Source organism: Podarcis liolepis, assembly GCF_965112155.1.
Source record: "Podarcis liolepis genome assembly, chromosome: 5".
Lineage (NCBI taxonomy): Eukaryota > Metazoa > Chordata > Lepidosauria > Squamata > Lacertidae > Podarcis > Podarcis liolepis.
The window spans coordinates 16,677,774-16,703,069 of record NC_139556.1 but is presented as its reverse complement, the minus strand read 5'-3'; the positions used below and the strand labels follow the sequence as shown (position 1 = coordinate 16,703,069).

Here is a 25,296-nt window from a genome sequence, read left to right as displayed (position 1 = left end):
ATACAGTTGCGACTTGACTTCGAGGAGCAACTCATAGAACGCGGTGTGGTAGCCTTTTTTGAGGTTTTTGGTGATTTTTGAAGCTTTTCCAAAACTTTCCCGACACCGTGCTTCGCAAGACGAAAAATTCGCTAGACAAAAAAACTCACGGAACGAATTAATTTCGTCTTGCGAGGCACCACTGTATTGTTAAGAAAAGATCAGGCTCACAAATCTTTGCTGATCTGCAGAGTCCATTCTACCAGCTGGTAGAATCTACTGTCTGCCCCCCCCCCAACTTAGAGAATCCAGCTGCAGGGGGCCACCTGTGTGGACTTGTGTGTGTTGCATTCCTTCTTGCTCTGTGGCTGTGGAGTGTCTGTTCCTATCAGGGCAAGCAAAGAGGCACAGAAAGCTGCCCAGACAGAGGATTTTAGAGAGTGGAAATGGAGCAGGGCAAGTAAATATTAAGCGAGTGAGCAGAGATCGCATGGAAAGTGGAGGGTATTGAGGAAACAGAAGGAAGTGTACCAGTTGGCATCAAGTCCTGATGAACCAAAGGGTTGTGCCGTCACATTTCAGCCATTGCTCCCTCCAACTCGCTTTTCACAAACTGTCGAAACTTTATTCCCCACCCATATCCCACGTGCTGCTCTCTGAACACAGGGGGCTCTTAGGAGCCCAGGTAGCTGCCTTCTGCTGACTGAGTCTATTGGGCCATCTAGCCTGATGGGCAGCAGCAGCCCTCCAGGGTTCAGACAGGAGTGTTTCCTAACCCTACCTGGGATTGAAAATGGGACCTTTCGCATGCATATGCTTTAAGACAGGCACCCCCAAACTTGGCCCTCTAGATGTTTTGGGACTACAACTCCCATCATCACTAGCTAACAAGACCAGTGGTCAGGGATGATGGGAGTTGTAGTCCCAAAACATCTGGAGGGCCGAGTTTGTGGGTGCCTGCTCTAAGATGAGGCAGGTGGCAGCTTTGGGGTGCCGTCAAGGGCGGGAGAGTGAGAGACTTGTGCTCTTGGAGTCTCACACATGTTCATGATGGCAATGGTGGCGTTGGTGGGGTTTCACTTGGATGTTCTACTTTGGGCACCAAAATTCCTTGAGCTAGCCTTGTTTATGAATTGACCCCATATCCCTTGCAGGTGGGTGTTGGTAGAACCAGTTTCCAGAATTGTTGGCATCCGTGTGTCTTGAAAGACAATGGAGTGCTCCACCGGGGGTGAAGTCAAACCGCTACATTAGGAGCACTGAAGTGAACTTCCTGGGGTGCAATTCTGGGCAGTGTGCATGGAGGTCCTGGGTGCCCAAACAAGACCCCACTCTCTGGTCTAAAGGAAAGTAGAGCAATATGTTTGGCAGCAGCTTGGCTGCAGGAGTTGCTGGAAGGAGGCGTACAAGGCTCCATGCAACCTTCCTAGGGTCCTCACTCCAGATTTGTGTAGGGTTTGCTCCTTAGCCCTTTCTGCTCCTGAAGACGTCCTGCAAAACAGAGAAGGTTTAGGGCCAGAGTTCTAGATGGGCTACTTTCCTAGGTAAATAGGGCCGGGTGAACAGCTTTTTCAGCATTCTGTCATTACGAAGCACCATAAATTCTATTCAGCATAATATGATGACAATTTGTCCCCTCGGCTGAAAATTTGGCATGGGAAATCTTCGTTTCCGCTGGAGAACAGTCAGTTTCTCTGGAGACTTCTCGTTTTTTTGCTGCCGTTTTATTTTAAGTCGTCCAATAGCTCCAGTGGGAAATGCCAGGAAAGTGATCTCTGCTCCGTTTTTGTCATGCTAGTTATTTCATAGAACCGTAGAATTGGAAGGAATCCTGGGGGGTCATCTAGTCCAACCCTCTACTTTGCAGGCTGTGTCCCTGCTCCAACTATTGGAGCATTCGTCTAGCCTTATTCATTATTATCCTTTGAACAAATGTGCCCCTAGACACCAAAAGGGTGGCTCAGCTCAGTTGGTTAGAGCATGGTGCTGATAATGCCCAGGTTGCAGGTTCGATACATGTAGGGCGCAACTGCATATTCATGCATTGCAAGCGGAATGAACTAGATAATCCTCAGGGTCCCTTCCAAATCTACAATTCTACGATTTCTAAAAGTTTATGTTCAATGCTCTTCCCACTTTTCCCTTTTTCCCCACTGGCATGTGGATACCAGAAAATTGCCCAGAAGGAAGTGTGGCTCTCAGGCTAAAAACGGGCCCCCAATTCCACCTTAACTAGTTATAGGCATGGTGGGGGAGCCTATTTCTCACCGCAAGGCAGCTTGTGGAGAGATGGACCTTATCCCTTCACCTATCAGTATGATTCCCTCCCATGCAACTAGGAAGACACCAATGAATTGTCCACACCCCAGTCTACAGCGGTGCCTCGCAAGATGAAATTAATCCGTTCCGGGAGTGTCTTCGTCTAGCAGTTTTTTCGTCTTGCGAAGCAACCCTATTAGCGGCTTAGCGCTATTAGCAGTTTAGCAGCTATTAAAGGCTTATCGGCTTAGCTGCTAAAAGGCTATTAGCGGCTTAGCGGCTTAGAAAAAGGGGGGGGGAGCGAAAAAAAAATCTCAAAACTCGCAAGACATTTTCATCTTGCGAAGCAAGCCCATAGGGAAATTCGTCCTGCGAAGCAACTCCAAAACGGAAAACCCTTTCGTCTAGCGGGTTTTCCGTCTTGCGAGGCATTCGTCTTGCGGGGCACCACTGTATTATGTTTGGCAATTGGGCTTGTGCAGGGGTTCAGATCTGACACTGACTTATTGTTTGTTGTTGTCGTTTATTTGTACGTAAAAGCCTTTGGGATTAGTTTTGATACAGCCAATGTTTTTATTATAAAGGATTCTGTTAGCTCCCTTTGAGTTGAATTCGGAGCACAATTCTGCCCCATTTTTCGACACAGCTGCCCTTGCATTTTTTTCAAAAGTAGTCAAGGATGAAAATCATTCCGGAGAAGTTAACAGGGTGTGCTGGGAGATGAGTCGGAGAGATAGCAGAATGTGTTTCTTGGAAGCTCTTCGCGGCTAAGCACTTCAGCCAAGAAAAAGACTTATATTTAGTTTGATTCCGCATTTCCAGCTGGGAAATAGCTGATATAAAATATGGGTGCACATGCTTGCCCTGGAAAAGAATCCACCAAGTTTTCTCAATTGCTTCTGTCGCATAAACAGAGGGGGAAATTGTAATATTGAGCTGGGCCAAGAATGCTGTGGTTTGGGGGAGGTCAAGGAGGGAGAGAGAAGGAAGGAGGTTGCCACTGTTTGTGTTCCTGCCTTTAAATAAGTTCAGGGTGTAAACAAAAGAGCTTCGGAAGGAGATGGAGAGACACCAAATGTCATCTGTCTGGTTTTGTGGGGATGGGGTGAGGCTTAGGAGAGAATTTGCCATTTTAACCTGCACATTTCTGAGCCAGTTCAAATGAAAATATTCCCGGCAGTGCCTGTCTCTTGCTAGACTAGAACCTGAGAGAAAGGTAAAGGTAAAGGGACCCCTGACCATTAGGTCCAGTCGTGGCCAACCTAATTTCCAGGTCATGGAAACCAGTTACCAGGTCATGTGGCCAGCATGACTAAGCTGCTTCTGGCCAACCAGAGCAGCGCACGGAAACGCCATTTACCTTCCCGCCGGAGCGGTACCTATTTATCTACTTGCACTTTGACGTGCTTTCGAACTGCTAGGTTGGCAGGAGCTGGGACCCAACAATGGGAGCTCACCCTGTCGCGGGGATTCGAACCGCCAACCTTCTGATCGGCAAGCCCTAGGCTCTGTGGTTTAACACACAGCGCCACCCTGACCTGAGAGAAAGCAGGGTTCAAATTTCCACGTGGCCATGAAGCTCGCTGGGTGAGCTTGGGCCAGTCATCGCCCCTCAGTCTAACCTACCTCACAGAGCTATTGTGAGGATAAAATGAGAAGGGATCAAGCATGGGGGTGTCTACATTCTTGATCTCCCCCTGCCCAATTTTCCAGTAATGCAATCGAGACATCTTTGCTTGAATAGCTCAGTTGGTTAGAGGCCATGCTGCTGCTGATGCCAAGGTTGCAGGTTCGATCCCCGAATGGGACAGCTGCATATTCTTGCACCGCAAGGGATTGGACTAGATGATCCTTAGGGTCCCTTCCAACTCTACAATTCTCTGATTCCATATCTGAGCCTTTTGCTGCAAATCATTTATATGGCAGTCTTTCTAAATGGATGCAATCAGGAAAACCCTTGTTCTGTTCTGCTCACTCTTCCTCTGGCAATCCTGTCGTTCAAAATTAGTTCCAACTCCTGAGAAGTTAGGGAATCGGTCGTCTTAAAAACCATTCAGCTGTATCATTTATTTACTGCATTTATATCGCAGCTTTTTTATTGAGACCCAAATTGTTTTGATTATTATGTTTTATTATTCTTTGTGCGCTGTGTTTGATAATAAGCTTTGTTACAAATTTGCTCTGGGCAGTCTTTTCTAACTGGTTCTGTTGAACGATTGGTTGGCAAGGCCGTCCTATTGCAATAGTTCCTAAACCAGGTCCCTAACTGGATTCGCTGACGCTTGCTGCAATTCTCTTGGTTCCGTGTTTTATTTAAAAGGTGTTCCCTCACCTGGGTAATGAGCTGGTGGTGTAGAAGCCAAATTCTTACCCCATATGGAACAAGTTGTTTTGTCTTTAGTATCTTGCAGGGTGAAAGCAAGTGTAGCTGGAGGCTCGGCTGTGCCAGTGTCATATTGGGAAGCTCTGTGTGTACATATAATAAATCCCTTCATATTTTACGAAAACTATACCATTCAGTATTCCATTATTGCAACCATCAAAACTTATTTACACTGTTGAATTTATCTTAATGCTGCCAGCGTTTTCAGCTGTGCACAGTTATTTCCCATATATTCAATAAACGTTTTCCAATCTTCTTTAAACATTTCTTCTTCTTCTCCTCTTATTCTATAAGTTAAGTCTGCAAGTTGTGCATATTCTGTCAAGTTGCCATTCTTCTTTGGTTGGGACCTCGCTAGTTTTCCATTTTGGGGCTAACAAGACACAGGCCGCAGTAGTAGCATACATAAATAATCTTTTTTGACACCTGAAAATTTCAGTCTGAATTATCTCCAACAGGAAGGACTGGGGTTGGGTGTTTGTTTTTTTAGAAAGTACTTTTGAACAATTTTTTCCATTCATTATGGATCATTTCCCAATACTCGTTTACCCTTTTACAAGTCCACCACATATGAAAGAATGTTCCTTCCACCTCTTTTCATCTCTAGATCTGATGCAAAGAGAATCTGCTTCTGTTTCTTAATGCATTTAAAATTTATTTCCCTCGATCATTCTTCACCCATTCATAAGAAAAGAAATAGCATTCTTATATTACCAAAGGGGACTTTGGTGAAATTCTCATGCATAGAGTGCAGGGTTTATGTATCTTTTGATGTGGCCAAGGGATTTTGCAGATGTGTTTTTCTTCCATTTACAAATCATCTCTCCACTGCATTGTGCAGTGAATGCCTGTCCCGAAAACCCCATGATGTCCTTGGCTGGGCTTTCTGGAAGCTGGAGAGGCTGTGCTCTTGACAGATGTGCATTGTTAATTCTTCTTAAGGGAAGTCCTTTTCTCTTTTAAAATGCATCAGTGTGGAAAGATGGATTAGAAAACAGGAAAGACTTAGGTTAAAAACAAAACCAACAAATGCACCAGTCTCGGGGGCTTGGTAGTCAGCCTCCCTACCAGTTAAAGCCCAGGGGAAGATGCCATGGAGTAATCTGGAATAGAAGAGCACTGGAAAAATGTTCAATGGGAACTAAACACAAACGCGGGACGCGGGTGGCGCTGTGGTGTAAACCACTGAGCCTTGGGCTTGCCGATCGAAAGGTCAGCGGTTCGAATCCCCACGACAGGGTGAGCTCCCGTTGCTGTGTCCCAGCTCCTGCCAACCTAGCAGTTCAAAAGCACGTCAAAGTGCAAGTAGATAAATAGGTACCGTTCCGGCAGGAAGGTAAACAGTGTTTCTGTGCGCTGTTCTGGTTCGCCAGAAGCGGCTTAGTCATGCTGGCCACATGACCCGGAAAAACTGTCTGCGGACAAACGCTGGCTCCCTCAGCCAGTAAAGTGAGATGAGCGCTGCAGCCCCAGAGTCGTTCGCAACTGGACTTAACTCTCAGGGGTCCTTTACCTTTAAACACAAACACACACTACCCTCGGCCACTTCTCAACTGGTAAGGTAAGGTCATTCCCGCAGCCATCAAAATGATAAAGGAAAGCACCCATTAGCGAATGGGACAAAGAAACAGAGGCTTCTTTCATGGGGGGGGAAAAGACTTTCAAGAAACTGGAAGACCAGTTTCAGCAAGTCCGGCTTTGTTTCCTCTCCCCCCTTGAGGTTTCCCCCTTAGGGCAAAGCCACCTTGCAATTTCTGGGAATGGTTGCCTCCCCTGGCCAAACCCGTGCATGAGTCATGTCTATTCCAGGGAAAGCTCTCCCCTCCTCTGGGCCATTTGGAGTCTGGTGGCTCACTTCCGCTTTCCAGAACCAGCCTCAGGAAGGCCTGGCTCTGTTGCCTTTGAAAGGGAGGTTCCCCACCTGTTAAGTTGTGGGCGAACATATCAGACGACACAGCGATTCCTCCAAAGCAGCTCTTTATTTGTAAGCTGGAACAGAACTGGACTGAGAAGCTCAGTCAGCCTGCTTATATAGAGCTCCACTAGAATGCAACAGTAACCATTTCCTGTAACTAGCCAATCACTGAACGTCACTTTCGATCCTTCATTTCCATAACTATCTACAGTATCCCCCTGCTGGCCCAGGGTGAGAACTTCAGTACATAACACCACCCTCATCTGCATCTGATCTGTACAGTGGTACCTCGGGTTACATACGCTTCAGGTTACAGACTCCGCTAACCCAGAAATAGTGCTTCAGGTTAAGAACTTTGCTTCAGGATGAGAACAGAAATCGTCCTCCGGTGGCGTGGCAGCAGCAGGAGGCCCCATTAGCTAAAGTGGTGCTTCAGGTTATGAACAGTTTCAGGTTAAGTACGGCCCTCCGGAATGAATTAAGTACTTAACCCGAGGTACCACTGTATTTCCAAGAAGGCATCCGAGGAAAGAGGAGCCTTTGTTTTGTTTTTTAGAGCTTCCAGGAGTGCTAAACCAGTCCACTAGGCTTGGGGTTATTTGCCCAACACAGAGCAGTATCTAGGCAAGTTTTTAAAACGCCAAGCTTCCATCAAAATGGCCCCGTGAAGAGGAAAGCCTTTGCGGTACAGGAAAAAGTGTGTGTGTCAGCACTGGGCAGGCTTCACTTGGGATATCAACCAATGATGAACTGAAAAGGCTTCCCTAGTTGCCACCCTCTGAACCTCTCTGGGAGGGACACACAGATAAGGGCCTCAGACTATGTTTATATGTTTGAGAAGTCTTGAGTCCCTAATCCATCCTTGTCCCTAATATTGCTGCTCTCCTGCTTCATTCAATGGCTGCAAATATGAAAAGAGCTGCTCTTCACAGCCATTCTTCATGGGGATAGATATAACGTTTTTAAACAAAAAATTGGGATTCTCAGAATTCCATGCTTGCCCAGCTGTTGTGTGGCATTGCAGAATATCTGTCCTTGGGAATATATATCTAGTTGGTGAGTATGCTGCTTCCTGGTTCTTCTTTGTATTCTCCGTATTTGGGGAATCAACTGCACCTGTCATTCTTTGCTGCTGGCCCATAGAATTCGATGCTAAGTGATATTTGGGGGAGTTTGGGCCATTTCTAGACAGGATGGCATCTTTCTGAATGGACCCAAACTTACTCTTCTGTTATTCCTCTTTGGGGGGAAGATTTTTAAAATTGTTTGCATTGTTTAGAGGTGCAAAGCCTTCTTGTTATGCTCTCTGCTTTCCTTTGCAGGATTTATAATCAATCTTGTGAGCTGGATAGCCCTATTTCCTGCTGTACGTTGGATCATATCCCTCTTGTCAGGTAAGGAATGCTATTCCTTGCTCCCTGGGGCAGGTTGGTGGGTGATGTCTGGATTTCAGAAGCAGCCTTGCAGACCAGGGATGCAAAATTTCAGGCCAAATATAGCCCTCCATTCCTATCCACCTGGCCTTCAGGACTCTTCCCCTGGCCACAACTTCTCACCAGCCCAGCTCTGCATCCTCCTCACATGCTTTTGCCTGGCTGGAGTGTGTCCTTAAATTGTACTATTGCTTGCTTGACCAGATGATTGCTGGGGCTTATAATAAAAAAATATTTTTTGTTCCCTGTCCATTCGACGAGGTTGCCCCAGTCACTCGGGGCTTCTTCCAACAGAATATACAAAAGCACAGTAGAACATCACACATTAAAAGCTTCCTGATACAGGGCTGCCTTCAGATGTCTTTGATCAATTGTGTAATTGTTTATTTCTTTGACATCTGGGGGTACGACGTTCCACAGGGAGGGTGCCACTACCGAGAAGGCCCTCTGCCTGGTTCCCTGTAACCTTGTAGTGAGAGAACCATCAGAAGACCTTCAGAGGTGGACCTCAGTCTCTGGGCTGAACGATGTGGGTGGAGACGTTCCTTCGGGTATACAGGTCCAAAGTCATTTAGAGCTTTAAAGGTCAACACCAACACTTTGAATTGTGGTTGGAAACACACTGGGAGCCAATGTAGGTAGTTTTGAACTGTTGTAATATGGTCCCGGCTGCTCAGTTTATAAAAGCCGTAAGCATATTTATAAAAGACGTAAGCACAAACAGATGGGCCTGGTGAACATTCAATGTTCCCATCCCCTATAGTTATAACCCATGGGTTGCCATCTGATTTTATTCTGCTCCAATTTTGATTTTAAGTTGTATTTTAATCAATTGTTTGATTTATGCTTTTAATGTATCATACTTTGATGTTAGCTGCCCTGAGCCCGGTCCTGGCTGGGGAGGGCGGGGTATAAATAAAATTATTATTATTATCAAAGTGCAATTAACAGCACATTATAATAAATGAATCTTTGAGAAAGGAAAATATAATGTGGCTGTTGCATGCAAAGATTATAATATGCAAGAGTAAAATTAATTACAGTTTAAACACTGCTGAATTGTACATTGCCCCTCCTTCCTTATTTAAATCTTCCAACATAATCTTAGCTGCCCTAACTACATGACCTTTTAGTTCTCTTGAGAGTTTATTTACCAGGCCAGAGTGAAATTCCAGGCTAGAATATAAGATCCAGGAAAATCTGAACAGAAAACTTTGTTTTCATGCCACAGTGAGGACTATGGCCTCATGTGATGCAATATTTGACTGGGGTGCCAAAATTCCTGGGACTGTTCTCCTTATCTGGTCTTATGAGATAACATGCTTTGATACCTTCTCAATGTTCTCCCCAACAGCAAGTGTGGTACATTCCCACCAGAGAGTTGCTTCTTCAGCCTGATCTGCAGCTTGGGCTCATTCATGGGTGAGTCGGTTTGTCCCCAAGCAAATGTTTGGATTTGTTTGTAAGAAAATGTTATGGAAAAAATCTGGGTGCGGGGTTACTCTGCCACCCAGCTCGTCGGATTAAGTCCGCGGGTCCCTGTGGAAGAAAATGAGCTCAGCCGGACGCAGGAGCAAACTACAGAAGATCCAAGTTTATTGCGCAACAGGTTCAAGGCGAGATTGAACAGCGAGAAAGGGGTGACATGAACTTTTGAAATTTCCCTCCATATCCCAGAATACAGTGCAAAATACATCCCAGTTACATCATGAATACATTAAGAAGAGGTTGGGTTACACAGATTACATCACGAATACATTAGGAAGAGGTTGTGTTACACCGGATTAACATATGGAGGAGGGAGGGGGGAATATGCAGAGCTGGAGATATGCACAGATAAGCACATCCTGAGAAGACAATGGTCCATGTATGCATAGTCTGTCACCTGGCATCGCCTGGAGGAAAGGCTTGGCAGAGTGATTTGACAGGATTAGGGTCTTGACACCTTGCTTGAGGGATTATGGAGGACAGGGGAGGTGTCATGGGGTCCTAGAGAAATTGAGCAAATTGGCACGTTGATTTTCTATGAATTTTATAGATTTTAGTCCCTTTTGACATTGACAATTGGAAATAAATGGATATATTGTAGCGAAGAAGGAGGTGAAGAAGACATGCCCCCCCTTCTGTATCAGAAAAGAAGTGTTAGAGAACAAAATATAGGGGGGGGGGGGAAGAATGGGAAATTGTGAAGGAGCGGAATGGTCTCCCTCTGCAGGATGTGGTCTCTCCTTCCTTGGAGGTTTTTAAGCAGAGGTTGGGTGGTCATCTGTCATGGATGCTTTAGCTGAGATTTTGGGCCCTGAGTACTGTAGCTGTTTTGCTGGTGGTGCTGGCATGCTTTGAAATAGATAGATAGATGATAGATAGATGATAGATAGATAGATAGATAGATAGATGATAGATAGATGATTGATAGATAGATAAGCGAAAGGCTAGGAATATCTTTTCTCTTAAATGAAAAAAAGAGATTTTTAGCCATTAGCTGCCTCATATATTTCGTATGACAACTGGACCTAATGGTCAGGGGTCCCTTTACCTTTATATTTAGGGACGCGGGTGGCGCTGTGGGTTAAACCACAGAGCCTAAGACATGCCGATCAGAAGGTCGGCGGTTTGAATCCCCTCAACGGGGTGAGTTCCCGTTGCTCGGTCCTAGCTCCTGCCAACCTAGCAGTTCGAAAGCACGTCAAAGTGCAAGTAGATAAATAGGTACCGCTCTGGCGGGAAGGTAAACGGCGTTTCCATGCGGTGCTCTGGTTCGCCAGAAGCGGCTTAGTCATGCTGGCCACAGCCAATAAAGCGAGATGAGCGCCGCAACCCCAGAGTCGGTCACGATGGACCTAATGGTCAGGGGTCCCTTTACCTTTATATTTCATATGAGTTGCAAGAACTCATTTGGTGGGGCATCAACGTTCTTGCTCTTTTTCTGGCTTACGATGGGGGCAGAAATGCCGGTCTTGCGTACAAGTTAGGTAGAGGCTTTTCAGGCAATGCTTGAGGCTGATTCTTGCTTCCTTTTCCTAGTGATGCTGGTTGGCCTGCTGAGATATGCGCACGTTATAGAGCATTACGGCTCTTCCCTTCTCAACACTTTGGGGCTGGCTTTAGGCTGGATCTGTGCAGCTGGCCTCATTATGGTGGGCAACTTCCAGGTAAGACGACTGACTCCTCCGTTTGTGTAAAGTGTGGTAGGGACTCTGTGGCCTTCCAGGTGTTGTTTGATTGTAACTTTTATCACCCCTGCCCATTGGCCATGCTGGCTGGGAATGTTGGGGGTTGTAGTCTCAGAACGTCTGAAGATACACAAACTTTCAGTCTCTGATATAAAGCCTTAAGATAGGAGAGGGCAGTTTGAGTTTAAAGAGTAGAATGCATATCTCTTATCTAGGATGTATCACACAACAGTGGCCTTGATTACCTAGTCATCTTATGCTTATATGAGCATTGTAGAGATATTTTATGTTATTTTTAGATAATTACTATGTTGTGCTATCACAGAGTGAGTGGGGTGAAATGTTAAATTCAAGTGGCATGTCTATAGTTCAGGAGATAGATTGAGGATTAAATCTGTAGATTAAAATTAAAACTTTATCCACGTGGTGGGAGAAATACAAAAGTAAGCAGCCTGTGAAACCTTTTTAGCAGGGTAAAACACTTATATGTTTTGTGACTTACTAAGGTTTAGAAATTACACAATTACACCTTTTAATCCCTTTTATCTGTGGCCTGCTGACCGCCCCCTCTTCACCCCCGTTGCAGAGAATGAACCACACGTTTTTAGTAAGATAAACAAAAAAGGCTTACTTACATTTCAATGCAGGCAGCAAATAGAACACAAGTAAGAAAACAAATTATAAAAAGTTGGCTTGAAAATTGACTGTGTGTGTCTGGAGTGCCTAGACACGTCTGATCATTTTGGAAGCATGGTGGAGAGAGAGTCTCCTCAGAGGCAGGAGAAAGTATCAAAGGTTATCTCCTTTGTTACCGAATTCCCTCCCCAAGCAGGCAGGGGAAGTGACCTCACAGAAGGCCCTCTCTAGGAAGTTCAAGAACTCTGTGTAGTAGCCCCGTGCTTGTCTAGCAAAACATGCATTTGTGGTTTGGCTGCAAACTCCATGTATATGTGGCAAAACGTCACTAGTGTTGAGCCTAGGGATAGGAGTGTCATTATTGACACTAGGATCCGTGGAGAAGGAAGCCATCGTAGCATGGTTAACTCTAGTGTCAGACATTGGCAGAGTTCCTCTGCTTTTAATAGTCATGGAAAAGGAGAATTCTTCCATCTGTGGCATTTTCTCTCACTGCCGCATTGTGACCTGGCAATTTTAAGGGTGCAGTAAAGGTCAAGGAGCAGTGTGGGAAGCTGCATGTCACATATATTTAAACCTGCCAACCAATTATTTGGCTGCAGGTGTCTTGTAAATTTATTTAGCGGCCTGGCTATATTTGCTACTATATTTTTAGTTCCTTTTCTCATAATTCCTCATATTGCATTTGCCTTTTTCACCGCTGCAAGACGCTGAATGGAACTTTTCATTGGGCTGCCCTGCCCAAACTCCCTCTTTTGTAGGTAGCTGCAGCCCCATTGGCTCTGAACCACATGGCCTGAATCAAACCATTGTGGGTCAGACTAGACATAAAGTGGAAGCTTTGTGTTTGGATCTCCTAACACCCGCCCCCCCCCTGAAAAATATGTGAGGGCATTTGGGATTGAAGTCAGGGGAGGGGGGGTTAACCTTTCGCCCCTGGCCCCAGTTTCAAAACCCTCCTCAATCTCTGATAAGCTGTGGAGGGGGAAATTTGTGGGCTTTAAGAAAGCAAACCCAAAAGTTTTCCTGTCTGTAGCTAGTAGCATGTTTGGACGTGGGGGGAGAGGGATTTGGAGTTGCTTTGTTAGAAAGCAAAGGGTCTCCAGAGATAGATCCCCCTCTTCCGGTTTAGTTTGACACTGTGGCTTACACCAGGGATGTCCAGTAGGTCGATCGTAATCTACTGGTAGATCCCCATGAGGTTTTGGTAGATCGCGGGTCGATTTCTGGCTCCCTTTCCTCAGTGTCATTGAAACTGACTCCTGCCCCATCCCCTCGCCCTCCATTATTGTCTGATCAGTGGAAGGGAAGACGGAGCTTTCTCTCTATGGCTGTTTTCATTCAAAGCGATATTATTGTGAGTGACTTTTTCCCTTTGACCCTTGCCTTTAAACACCCCCCCAATGGAACTTTCCCCCTAAGAAAGTATATGTATAAAAATGGGGCTTTTCTCCTCCCTAAAAAATTCAACAATTTTGACCTAACCCCCCCCCCCAAAACAGGGGAGATCATTGCCAGATTTTAATTCTGAAAGTAGATCGCAGTCTCTCGGGAGTTGGCCACCCCGGCTTACACAATTGCAGTTCCTCTTCTGGCACAAAATCAGCTGTTCTTGATAGACCCCAGTATCTGCCGCTGCTCACTCCCCCTAGAGTTTAATGATGCCCATGACTGCTTTAGTGGTTTGCACTAAATAAGCTAGGGTGACAGAGCAGCCGCATAGCGTGTTTTCATGGCGCCCAGGGCGCAGAGGGCAAACAGAGCCTGCCGTGTGCCAGCCCAGTCCTCGTCGCCGGTGCCACCAGAGCAACACCAGCCCACTAGGCTGGGACCTGGGGAGGGCAGTGTGAGGATGCACCAGCCATGTGCCCTTCAACCCCAGCCCCTCGAGGGCAAGGCTGGGATCGAAGGGCGCGTGGCATCCTTCTTATGCTGCCCTCCCAGAGCTTTGCAAAGTGTCAAAGGGCTGGCTCGGAGAGGGCGACATGAGCCACACCCCCCCCCCCGAAAAATGTGCCTGGGGCAATCGTCCCGGCAGGGCCCCTCCCCCACGCTACGCCCCTGGCATAGAGAATCCCTGGTAGGAATTGACTGGGAGACGAAATGTTAAAAGAGTGTCCCTAGACGTCCCTGGATGTCTGCAGATGATGTCTCTAGAACCTGATGTAGGTGTTTTTAGGCATTTTCTACACTTGCACTCAAGGGACACAGGTTGTGCTGTGGGTTAAACCACTGAGCCTAGGACTTGCCAATCAGAAGGTCGGCAGTTCGAATCCCCACGACGGGGTGAGCTCCCGTTGCTCGGTTCCTGCTCCTGCCAACCTAGCAGTTCGAAAGCACCTCAAAGTGCAAGTAGATAAATAGGTACCACTCCGGGGGGAAGGTAAACGGTGTTTCCATGCGCTGCTCTGGTTCGCCAGAAGCGGCTTAGTCATGCTGGCCACATGACCCGGAAGCTGTACGCCGGCTCCCTCGGCCAATAAAGCGAGATGAGCTCCGCAACCCCAGAGTCGGCCATGACTGGACCTAATGGTCAGGGGTCCCTTTTCCTTTACCTTACACTTGCACTCAAAGTTTCCCAGCATTTTGTGACACTTGGCTTCCTCCAGCAGCCTGGCCAAGCACTTTCTTTTCCTTTTGTCAGTTGCTGAGAGGCCTGGTAGCTGACCTGGGGGCAATGGGAACCTGCTGCACCCAGAGAGGCCAGGCATATTAACTGTGTTCTTGTGTTTGCTTTCCCTTCGTTTGGCAGTCGTGCTTTGGATGTTTGCTGTGTCTCTGTGAAGAGAGGAGAGGGAGGACGGGGCTGCCTGAGCAGCTGATGCTTTATTGCAGCGTCTGGCTTTCTCTTCCTGCCTCTGACTATTCTTAATGGGCGTGGAGGGATGTCTGTTCAAAGCCGAAGGAGCTGGATCTGCCAAGGCCCGGCCCCTGCAAATCATCCTGGCAACAAGCTCTCTGTAGCAACTGGCTGCAAAAAATGGAATCAGGGAAGCATTCTCATTCTCCTGCACATGTAGACTGGGCAACCTAATTGGTTGTGTACTGCTGGGATAGCTCCGTCGGTAGAGCATGGGACTCTTAATCTTAGGGTTGTGGGTTCGAGCCCCACATTGGGCCAACAGATTCCTGCATTACAGGGTTAGATATGGGGTCAGCACACTTTTTCAGCAGGGGGCCGGCCCACTGTCCCTCAGGCCTTGTGGGGGGCCGGACTATATTTTGGAAAAAAATATATGAACGAATTCCTATACCCCACAAATAACCCAGAGATGCACTTTAAATAAAAAGGCACATTCTACTCATGTAAAAACATGCTGATTCCCGGACCGTGCACGGGCCTGATTTAGAGGGCGATTGGGCCGGATCCGGCCCCCGGGCCTTAGTTTGCCTACCCATGGGTTAGATGACCATCGGGGTCCCTACTGTTCTGTGACTGCGTGTTTTGGATTCCTAATCAGGCGCTGCTTCTTTCTCCTAGGTGGACCATGCTAAAGTTCTGCACTACATCGGGGCAGGTGTGGCGTTCCCTACCAGCATGCTTTTCATATTCCTCCAGTCCATCCTGACGTACCGCATGGCAAAATCCAGAGGACATTACTGGACTGGGCATCTGCGCAGCATCCTGGCAGCCCTGGCTTTCATCACCCTCATCTTCAGTATCCTTTCTGCATCAATGTGGTTTGGGTTTTTTGGGGAGGGGTGTGTGGAATAGATGTATCCAGAGACAAATAGGATCGATGGATCAGATTGAATTAGAGTTTGGCCAGGCGAGCCGAGGCAGAGACTGGAGAGAGGTCTGCCTGGCTATAAATAGGGCCCTTAATGCATTTGGGTTCGGGAAACAGAAGGGCCAGACTGCGTATTAAATCATGTAAACGTTGACTCACAGCTACATCTCTTTGGAAAGAGCCATGCGCTTCCCCTAAATTGCAGGGATCAGAGTCACATAGAGAAAATGGAGCAGAATGAACGGGTGATATCCTGCCCCAGCCCACCCCACCCCTACTGCTGAGGTCCTAGTGCAATTGAGGAGGTGCTGTGGTTGAATTTTTACGAAATGTAAATGGGACGTGGGTGGCGCTGTGGGTTAAGCCACAGAGCCTAGGACTTGCCGATCAGAAGGTTGGCGGTTCGAATCCCCGTGACGGGGTGAGCTCCCGTTGCTCAGTCCCTGCTCCTGCCAACCTAGCAGTTCGAAAGCACATCAAAGTACAAGTAGATAAATAGGTACCACTCCAGCGGGAAGGTAAATGGCGTTTCCGTGAGCTGCTCTGTTTTGCCAGAAGCAGCTTAGTCATGTTGGCCACATGACCCGGAAGCTGTATGCCGGCTTCCTTAGCCAATAAAGTGAGATGAGCGCTGCAACCCCAGAGTCAGTCACGACTGGACCTAATGGTCAGGGGTCCCTTTACCTTTACCTTTAAATGGGTGAAAGAAACTGCCATGAACCTCCAGCGACTCTTCCATTTGGGCCCTGGAAGACTCATGCTGGAAAGGGTGGGCAGTTCTGCGATGGACTTAATAATAGGTTCCTTCTAGAGTCCACACTCCAGCTCCTTGCAGCATGAAAGCTTCATAGTGCCTGCTATAGGGGTCGGTGGGGTGGGGGGGGGGGAGGAATTGGTTGGCTGGGAGAAGAAAGAGGGGCCAGGAATTCCTGGACTTGTGGCATTTCTGAGGAAAGGACAAGGAGCAGTAGATGGAATGTGCAGAGAGCAAGAGGTTTGGGCTAAATATTACCCTAAACCTCCCTGGAAAGTTACAAGGTGCCTGCCTTGGGAGATTTAAATAAACAAAGGCGAAATGAGGTTTTATCAGGGTTGCTCAAGACTGAAGGCATCCTACCCCGGGGGGTGGGGTGGGGGGGTTGTATGGGAAGATGCATTAGGAGTCCTTCTTTCCTCAGAAGGTGAAATCACATGTTAGCAGAGTTCGTTGCTGCTTTTTAGGGGTTGTTATTGTTTTCGCAGAACACCAGCTGACGAGAGAGCAATTTGAAAGAGGCCGGTGCGGAGGGGCTTCTTAATATTTTCCTCTTGGGCTGTTTTGCAGCTGAAAACTGCATCTTAGCCACTTTTAGCCCCACTGGAGAAAACCAATGTGTATCTCATTGTTTCCCCTGGCTGAGGGATAAATGGCTGGGGGGGGGGGGATTTGTCACTGGAAAAGAGGCTACAGTGTGGAAGTTAATAAGCCTTCCTCCTCCTCTGACTTCCAACTTGTAGCCACATTTTGCCAAAAGAAAAAATCTCCCTAAAAAGGGATCTTTTTGCTCCCAAGATGATAACCCTATCAATAGCGGTTGTTTTGGGCGACTGTTGGTGAGTGGGTGGGGAGGGGTAATACTCAGAAGGGTGGTGGAAATGGGTGTGGTAAACCTGTTGACGACTGTTAACGACTGCAATTGGTTTTACAGGAAAAAAGCAAGGGGTGAAATGGCTAAAAATAGCCTTATCATGTATAATGAGAGAAGAATCCAATGTCTCTATTCAGACCAGGTCTCTCCATGGTTTTAAGTTTGGTAATAAGTTGCAATTCAGCAACTTCTCTTTCCAGTCTTATTTCTGGTCCTGTTAGCTAGGGATGATGGGAGTTGTAGTCCCAAAACATCTGGAGGGCCGAGTTTGGGTGTGTGTGCCTGCTGTAGATATTTAAAAAGTGGGGAATAAGTAGCTAAATACACTTGACGTGGCACATCTTTTCCTGTAAATGTGTAGTAGCAGGTTCTAGGTTGTTCCAGTTCAGCACCTCGCTAAACTATCCACGAATAATTAACTTGTAGGTTGCCGGGGCGAGAGGGAGGAATGAATGTGATGTGAGGGCACTAGACTTTCCCAGGGCTTGAGACCAGAAAAAAAAGAAGCAAGAGTGTTAACATGCATACAAAGCCTTTTGAGGTGTGATGGGTCACCATTCCAACAAATAACAAGGGTGGTGTTTAAGGCCTTGCAATTTTTTAAAAGTTGTTTTTTTTCCATGTTTATTTGAGTTAGTGTGTGATCTCCAACCCCCCCCCCCCATGCCACGGAGACTGTGCTTTTGTATTCCCCAGCCTTTAGCCCAGAAATGGCTCAAGACATTTTGTTGCCTGAGGCTCAGGATAAGATGGCGCCCCTCCCAATCCCATGTAAAGAGGTTGATTGGATTGGCAGTTGAATCTTACTTCAATGTGAGAGATAGGACAATGTCCCCAGCCGCTGCAGAGCAGGGCTTATGGCACAGAGAACAACTCTGCAGCTCAGGAGGAATGGCACTAGGTTTGCTTCTGCCATCTCCTCCCTAGCATCCACAGCCTGAGGCAGTCACGGCAGTGCCTAGTGGTTGTGCCGGCCCCTGACTTTACCTGGGATGCGATGCTTGGGAGACAGGCTAAATGAGGTGAGGTAGACCATTTTTCAGCTTGCCCTCTTCCTAATGGGCTGATATTGCCAGAGATACTGCAAAAGGAGAATTCATTAGCTGGGGAAACAGCTACCGTATTTTTCGCACCATAGGATGCACTTTTTCCCCTCCAAAAATGAAGGGGAAATGTGTGTGCGTCCTATGGTGCGAATGCAGGCTTTCACTGAACCCTGGAGAGTGAGAGGGGTCGGTGCGCACCGACCCCTCACGATCTCCAGGCTTCGCGGACCTCTCCACAAGCAGCGGGAGCGCTCCCGCGGCTTGCAGAGAGCTGCCTGTTTGGGGGCTGGGGTCGGGGGAAGCTCGAGCTTCCCCCGCCCCAGCCCCGCGCCTGGGGGGGAAATAATTCCCCCCCCTTTATTTCCCCCCCCCCAAAACTGGGTGCGCCCTATGGTCCGGTGCGCCCTATGGTGCGAAAAATACGGTAATTCTGAGCAGCAAAGAGAGTATAGTTCATTCAAAAGGGAAACAAAACATTTCACGTCAGATAGCAGCATTTAAAGTTGCTGCCGCATTTTTTGCCTGCTTTTTACAGTACGATGAAACTTGATGACAGGAATCCAGCTCAGTTCAAATAAGGTTTTATGAGACTGAGATCATAAGGAACAGCTACAATAAACGGCTGGGGATTTTCACAGGCGGTGCTTGCAGGCCCCCGTTTGAACTCTTCACTTTCTGTGAAATTAGTGAGTCTACTGAAGTTCAGGGGGGAACAACCACCCCAAACAGGTAAAGCTGCTTAGAGTAGCATTCTGAATAGGTCTTTCTTGCCTTAAGATGCTTAAGTGTTTGACGAGGCTGTTACAGGTGTATATATGCCGGTTTTGCACTTGCGTGGACTACTCAAAGCCAGCTGTTACCAAGCTGACGATTCTGGACCCAGCTGATGGGAGGCTGCCACCACTAATTTTACTAAGCCAGTTAGGCCCCGCCTTGTCCTGTTTCTGGTGAGATCCTTCCCACAGCTTGTTTGCCTTGACTTCAGCACCCCCATGTGGCGTATTTTTCATCCAGCAGAGTTTCGTCCTGCAACACCTAGCTGCCCTCTGCGAATGGATGTTCATCATAAACGTCCTCGTCTTCTACGGCACCTTTACGGCTGAATTTGGAGCCATCTCCACCGACACCTTTCTGGTTCTCCTGAAAGCCAGGCGGACTCCCAAAAGCTTCAAAGTGGATAGCAGCACGCCCAGCATGTCACATGTTCACACCCATTTGGAGAACATGGCCATGATGGGAAGGGACGGCTAGGAAACCGGTTCCTCGCAAGAGCTGGGACGAGGTGTGCTTACTGTGGGACTTCCAACGATACCAAAAAAGGGAGAAAAGACAGAATATTGCCTTAAGAATCACCTCTTGTATTTATTTTGCCTATGTGCCACACTAAGAGTGCCCTGGGTATTTTGCTCTGAAGGCGTAGCCACATTCCAGTATCACCAGTGACCTTTAGGGAGCAAGATTTCTGTATCCTTGGATCAAAGACTCTCCTTCCAATGGGCACAAGAGGAGGGAGAGGATGACAAACGGCAATACTGAGAGGTGTAGGTGGGGTACCTGTTGCCATTTGAAGAGAGTAAGACAGATTTCATTTTGGGTGGCACAGCGCACCTTTTTGGCACCTGCAGTTTAGTACCTGGGTTGAAGAGACCTGGATTTCAGACCCACAGCAGACATGGACTTCTTTTTTTAACCTGGGACTAGGAATCAGATGTGAGCTGTCCCTGTAAAACGTGCTCCTTTCATCCAAGAAGTCCTCTTTTAAAGTGGCCTTAATTTCTTCAGGACCAAAAGTATTTGCTGCGCGAGTTGTTGCTTTTTGCCAACTTAGTGCGGTTCTGTTTACAAGAGCAAGAAGATTAGCAGTGAGCAATAATTACAGATTAGAGATGCAGCGCTTTAGCTCTGGGCCTCATTACTAAATCTCACCGGAAGGATCCTTTGCAGCGCAAGTCGACAGCCCTGGTGGTGCTGTCCCACATAGGAGAAGTCTTGGGAAACCCAAATCTTCCGCGTAGCTTCCTTAGAGATGTCATCCTCTCCCTGTTCTAGGTGCTAGCAACGGTTGTTGCCTCCAAAAAGCTCAACGGGGACTACCCTCCTGGTTTTCTTCGCTATGCTCCCCATCCCTGAAAATGCAGTTCTAAAACTGTAAGGACTTTGGCATACTTGTTTTGTTCCCAGCAGAGACCTGGAAAGTCCTCGGACCTAGGGAAACAAACTGGTGCGTTCCAAGCCGTCGCAAAAGTTTGTCAGATTCTGCACCCTTATCTTGTGGAACAAGACAAGGCTGTGGTTCGCCTAGTGCTTTACTCCATACCGAAATGCCTTTAACATGCTCAGCAGTGTTTTGTTCAGGAATTTCAGTGTTTCTGAAATCTGTGTTCTCTCACAGGGTTCCTTTTGTACTACTCTTGATTATTCAGGCAGGGTTTCTCAGGTCTGTGTCTCATCTTACTTTGCCCTGTGTACATTCTAAAGATTTATGTGTGGAATGTGGGACGCAAGTCCCAAAGATGTGTGCCTTAGAATCTTTGGAGCGCTCAGCTAGACAGCGTTCAAAACTTCCCAGAAGCTGGTTCACAGAACGTGTGCCTGAAACGCACGGCTGAGTTCTTACATTGTAAGAGCTGTGTGTTTCTGGTCAATCTGTGCCACACATTTAAAGCATATTCAACAAACGTTGAAAGCACATAGCTTTCCACGAAGTGCAGTTGTCAAGGCTGCTGGGAACTGCAGCACTGTAAGGGTGAAACTATAGTTCCCAGGATTCTTTCGTGGAGACTCATGTGCTTTAAATGTGTGTCGAATGCGCTTTTAAATATCTGGCATGTGTCTGCAGTTATGTTATTGCTCCTTCCTCCAAGATCCTCTTTGTAACATCATTGGAATGCCATGAAAAGGAGCCACATGAGAGTTTTAACACCACTGTTCTTGTAACAGACAAATTGGCCTTGATTCCTAGGTAATGATAAAAGCAAGATTTTGGGAACATTTTTTGCTACTTCCTCGCACTCCTCTTTTGAACGAGTAGATGAAAGGACCAGGCAGAAAAGCTTCACTTTCTTACGACATACTATCTCGAGACAAGACCAAAGTGATAAATCCCACCGAATTATTCCAGTTGCATACCTCCCCCCTGCTCCTGTTAACCTGATACCCCATGCTAGCTGGAGTGTGATATCCTGTCCTACGCAATGGAAGATCGCTGCTTTGGAGTTGGGAAACGTGTGTGCTATAGGGAGCGGAGATGGAGAGACTGTGGAAATTGAAAAAGGAACAAGAAAACGAAAAAGACTCCCGACGCAGCAAGCTGTTGCTGTGGAATGAGGACTTGAAGTTTGCCATGTGAAAACAATATTTAAAGGGCTGCATGGATGAGCCTGCGCTTACGTGTTATAGTGGGGAAGTACCTACTACCCAAAGCAAAGACGCAGAGCTGGCAGATGCTATTGGATTGCACCCCGCCTCCCACTCCAGCCTGACTGACCCATGGCCCAATGGAACTGGAGTTACACAACACCCAGAGGGCTACAGGTTCCCCCACCCACTGGTTCTTAAAATCAAGGATCAAACATTTTTGTATGTTTACAGAATGGTGCACCTGGGGAGAAATGTGTCGTTTCTTACCAATGATATCTCGGGCACGGTTGGATAGCCGCTTGCGCAGCGGCACGCCACACACAGCACTCGTGATTTCGAGTGACACCGTCACTTTGGGAGGAATCGCACTCATCCGCGGCAAAATAAGGGCTGGGGAAATTTAGTATAACAACAGTTAACAGCATCACGGTGTGTGTGGGGAAATAGGTCTGAATCCCATGTGACGCCCGAACTGCAGCTTGCGTGATTGTTTCACACCCTCGAAACAAAAATGAAAAATGACATCATCTAGAAAGCCCCTATGGTATCTCTTAAAAAATAATAATAATACGAAGGGGAACTTGGTGAATTGGAAGTTCCTCTCTTCCCGTTTGCTGCTTTATGTTTAGTGGAGCTAAATTGAATTGAGTTGACCTGTATATACTTTCGAAAGGACCATTCTGAATATTTTATACATGTAATATATACAATGAATGTGCAATAATTTAAAACATATACATGGTGTGGTATGTTGTGTGTTCCCTCTGCCCCCCCCCCAATGTTCTGTGACTTATCTTGGAGATCTGTTTTACTCCAAGATCCTTGCTCTGGAAAATGATCGTTTGTTCTGAGGAGCTTCATGGTGGGATTTAGATCAGGGAAACTGGGCGAAGGAAGGTTTGTTCCCCCCTTCCCCTGGCAGCTTCCCTGGCCTTCAAAGCAGGGATTATTTACCTTTAAGGGAGGTGGGTGGCGCTGTGGTCTAAACCACAGAGCCTTGGGCTTGCCGATCGGAAGGTCGGCAGTTCGAATCCCCGCGGCGGGGTCAAAGTGCAAGTAGATAAATAGGTACCACTCTGGCGGGAAGGTAAATGGCGTTTCTGTTCACTGCTCTGGTTCTCCAGAAGCGGCTTAGTCATGCTGGCCACATGACCCGGAAGCTGTCCACGGACAAACACCGGCTCCCTTGGCCTATAGAGTGAGATGAGCGCGCAACCCCAGAGTTGTCTGCTACTGGACCTAGCAGCCAGGGGTACCTTTACTTTTATTGATTAGAAGGCAGGAGGAACTCCTGAACTTCCACACCATATACCACTTGATCTACAGACTTAGGAGGACACCTTTCCATTTGGAGGCAGGTCTGGGGTTCACCATCTAAATACAAGCACTGTCCCAGTCTATTAACTTTTTGGGACCCTAATCGGAGTAAGTAAAAGGGACAGGACCGAGCCGGCAAGTAGAAGCAGCTCCAATCTATCCACCATCTCTCTTGCCAGTCCCGTCTGGAGGCAGCGCCCTGCTCACAACTGCCTGCTTGCCTCTCTCCATACCAATTTCCTTTGCAATTAGACTACAGTGGTACCTCAGGTTACATATGCTTCAGGTTACATACGCTTCAGGTTACAGACTCCGCTAACCCAGAAATAGTACCTCGGGTTAAGAACTTTGCTTCAGGATGAGAACAGAAATTGCACAACGGTGGCGCGGCAGCAGCGGGAGGCCCCATTAGCAAAAGTGATGCTTCAGGTTAAGAACGGACCTCCGGAACGAATTAAGTACATAACCAGAGGTACCACTGTAGTAAGGTTTATGTGCAGCATTTGTACGCCATCGAAAGATGCACATCAGAACTTCCATTGCCTCTCTCTCGAATCGAGGCAGCCCACTCCCCTTTTATGCACGTGCAGGACAGGAGGTGGGGGTTGCATCCCCCCCCCGTCTCCCCGTTTTCTGCTCGACTGCAGGCTGCCACTATCCTTAAGAGTCTGCTGTATGAAGGGCAAAACACTGCAGCCTTTCAACATGACAAGCAGAAGAGATAGCAAGGCTCCAACTCCCTGCCTGTGGCTGGAAAAACACGCCCCCCCCCATGAATTTCTATTCCCGGGGACCTGTGAGAGAGGAGGAGCCATCTCATTCCCAGACTGTCCTCAGAACCTCCGGGGAATAACATAATTATCATGTTGGCCAACAGGGAAACGGTTTCCAGGGTCTCGTTTCTCCGGCGATGGACTAATTTGTGACCAACACTAACGCAGGGAGGAAAATGATTTCGAAACGAGAATTTAATTTGATTAGGGGTTCTGCTAAAACTTCAGGGCTGCCAATTCCAGACTTTTGAGAACTGTCTAAATGTGTTTTCCCCCCAGATTTTGGGGGTATGGGGGGAATTAGAGTGGTAGAAGAAGTAACATTTGACCTCATTGCCCCTTCCTCATATTCTGGTGAGGAATTTGCTTCCTCCGTACTTTGAATTATGCATACATAATGCCTGGATTACTGGAATGTACCGTATTTTTTGCTCTATAAGACTCACTTTTCCCCTCCTAAAAAGTAAGGGGAAATGTGTGTGCGTCTTATGGAGCAAATGCAGGCTGCGCAGCTATCCCAGAAGCCAGAACAGCAAGAGGGATTGCTGCTTTCACTGCGCAGCGATCCCTCTTGCTGTTCTGGCTTCTGAGATTCAGAATATTTTTTTTCTTGTTTTCCTCCTCCAAAAACTAGGTGCGTGCATCTTGTGGTCTGGTGCGTTTTATAGAGCGAAAAATACGGTAACTTCCTCCTTTTTCTCCCTATGTAGTCTCCGTCTCCTCCTGGGGTGTGGCTGTCCTCTCTTGCCAGCTACACTCTGAATTTCCTCTGGCACGCTGCTGCTTCTCTCCCTGTTCTGTCCCTCAAGTGTGTCTCCTGCAACAATACCCTTCCCTGTGACTGGCTGAATAAAACCACTTAACAAGGGATAACTGCCAAAATGGGCTTGTGACCACTTGGTAAGGTGTCCCTCTGTGCTGCCTCACCTTTTCTGGGGAATATTTCCTATAAAATCTCTTCAGGCTGGTTAGCCCAGCTTCTCCCACCCGCCTGCTAGGACCAGCTGATAAACCAGCTGTATTTAAAGAGAGAAGGAATGAATCTGATAAGATTTCTTCAGCCTATGTAGTTGTGTATTCCTGACCTGCAAAAGTGTGGGTGGGGGAGATAGTAAAAAGTGGGGGGAGACATAGGTAGAAGTCCACCCCCCCCCACAAATGATATATAAATCTTATATAAAAATAAGAAATAAAATAAATAGCAAGAGATGGCTTTAAAAGGTAAAAGTAAAGGGACCCTTGACCATTAGGTCCAGTTGTGGCCGACTCTCGGGTTGCGGTGCTCATCTCGCTTTACTGGCCGAGGGAGGTGGCGTATAGCTTCCAGGTCATGTGGCCTGCATGACTAAGCCGCTTCTGGCGAACCAGAGCAGCGCACGGAAATGCCGTTTACCTTCCTGCCAGAGCAGTACCTATTTATCTACTTGCACTTTGGCGTGCTTTCAAACTTCTTGGTTGGCAGGAGCTGGGACCGAGCAATGGGAGCTCACCCCGCCGCGGGGATTCGAACTGCTGACCTCCAATCGGTGAGCCCTAGGCTCCGTGGTTTAACCCACAGCGCCACCCGCGTCCCTGCCTTTAAAAGAGGATTAGACAAATTCACAGAGGCTAAGGCTATCCATGATTACTGGCAGTGTGCTTTTAATACCAGTTGCTAGAGATC

General features: G+C 47.3%; 1 protein-coding gene across 1 annotated transcript in view; it reads left to right on the top strand.

The window, feature by feature from the left end:
• NFKB2 (nuclear factor kappa B subunit 2) overlaps positions 1-25,296 on the top strand; it is an 86,990-nt gene that overhangs the window by 17,612 nt on the left and 44,082 nt on the right. Inside the window, exons 3-5 of the mRNA XM_083502490.1 lie at positions 7,859-7,930; positions 9,324-9,391; positions 10,994-11,121. Coding sequence (XP_083358616.1) covers positions 7,859-7,930; positions 9,324-9,391; positions 10,994-11,121 — 268 coding nt within the window. The remainder of the gene's footprint in view (positions 1-7,858; positions 7,931-9,323; positions 9,392-10,993; positions 11,122-25,296) is intronic.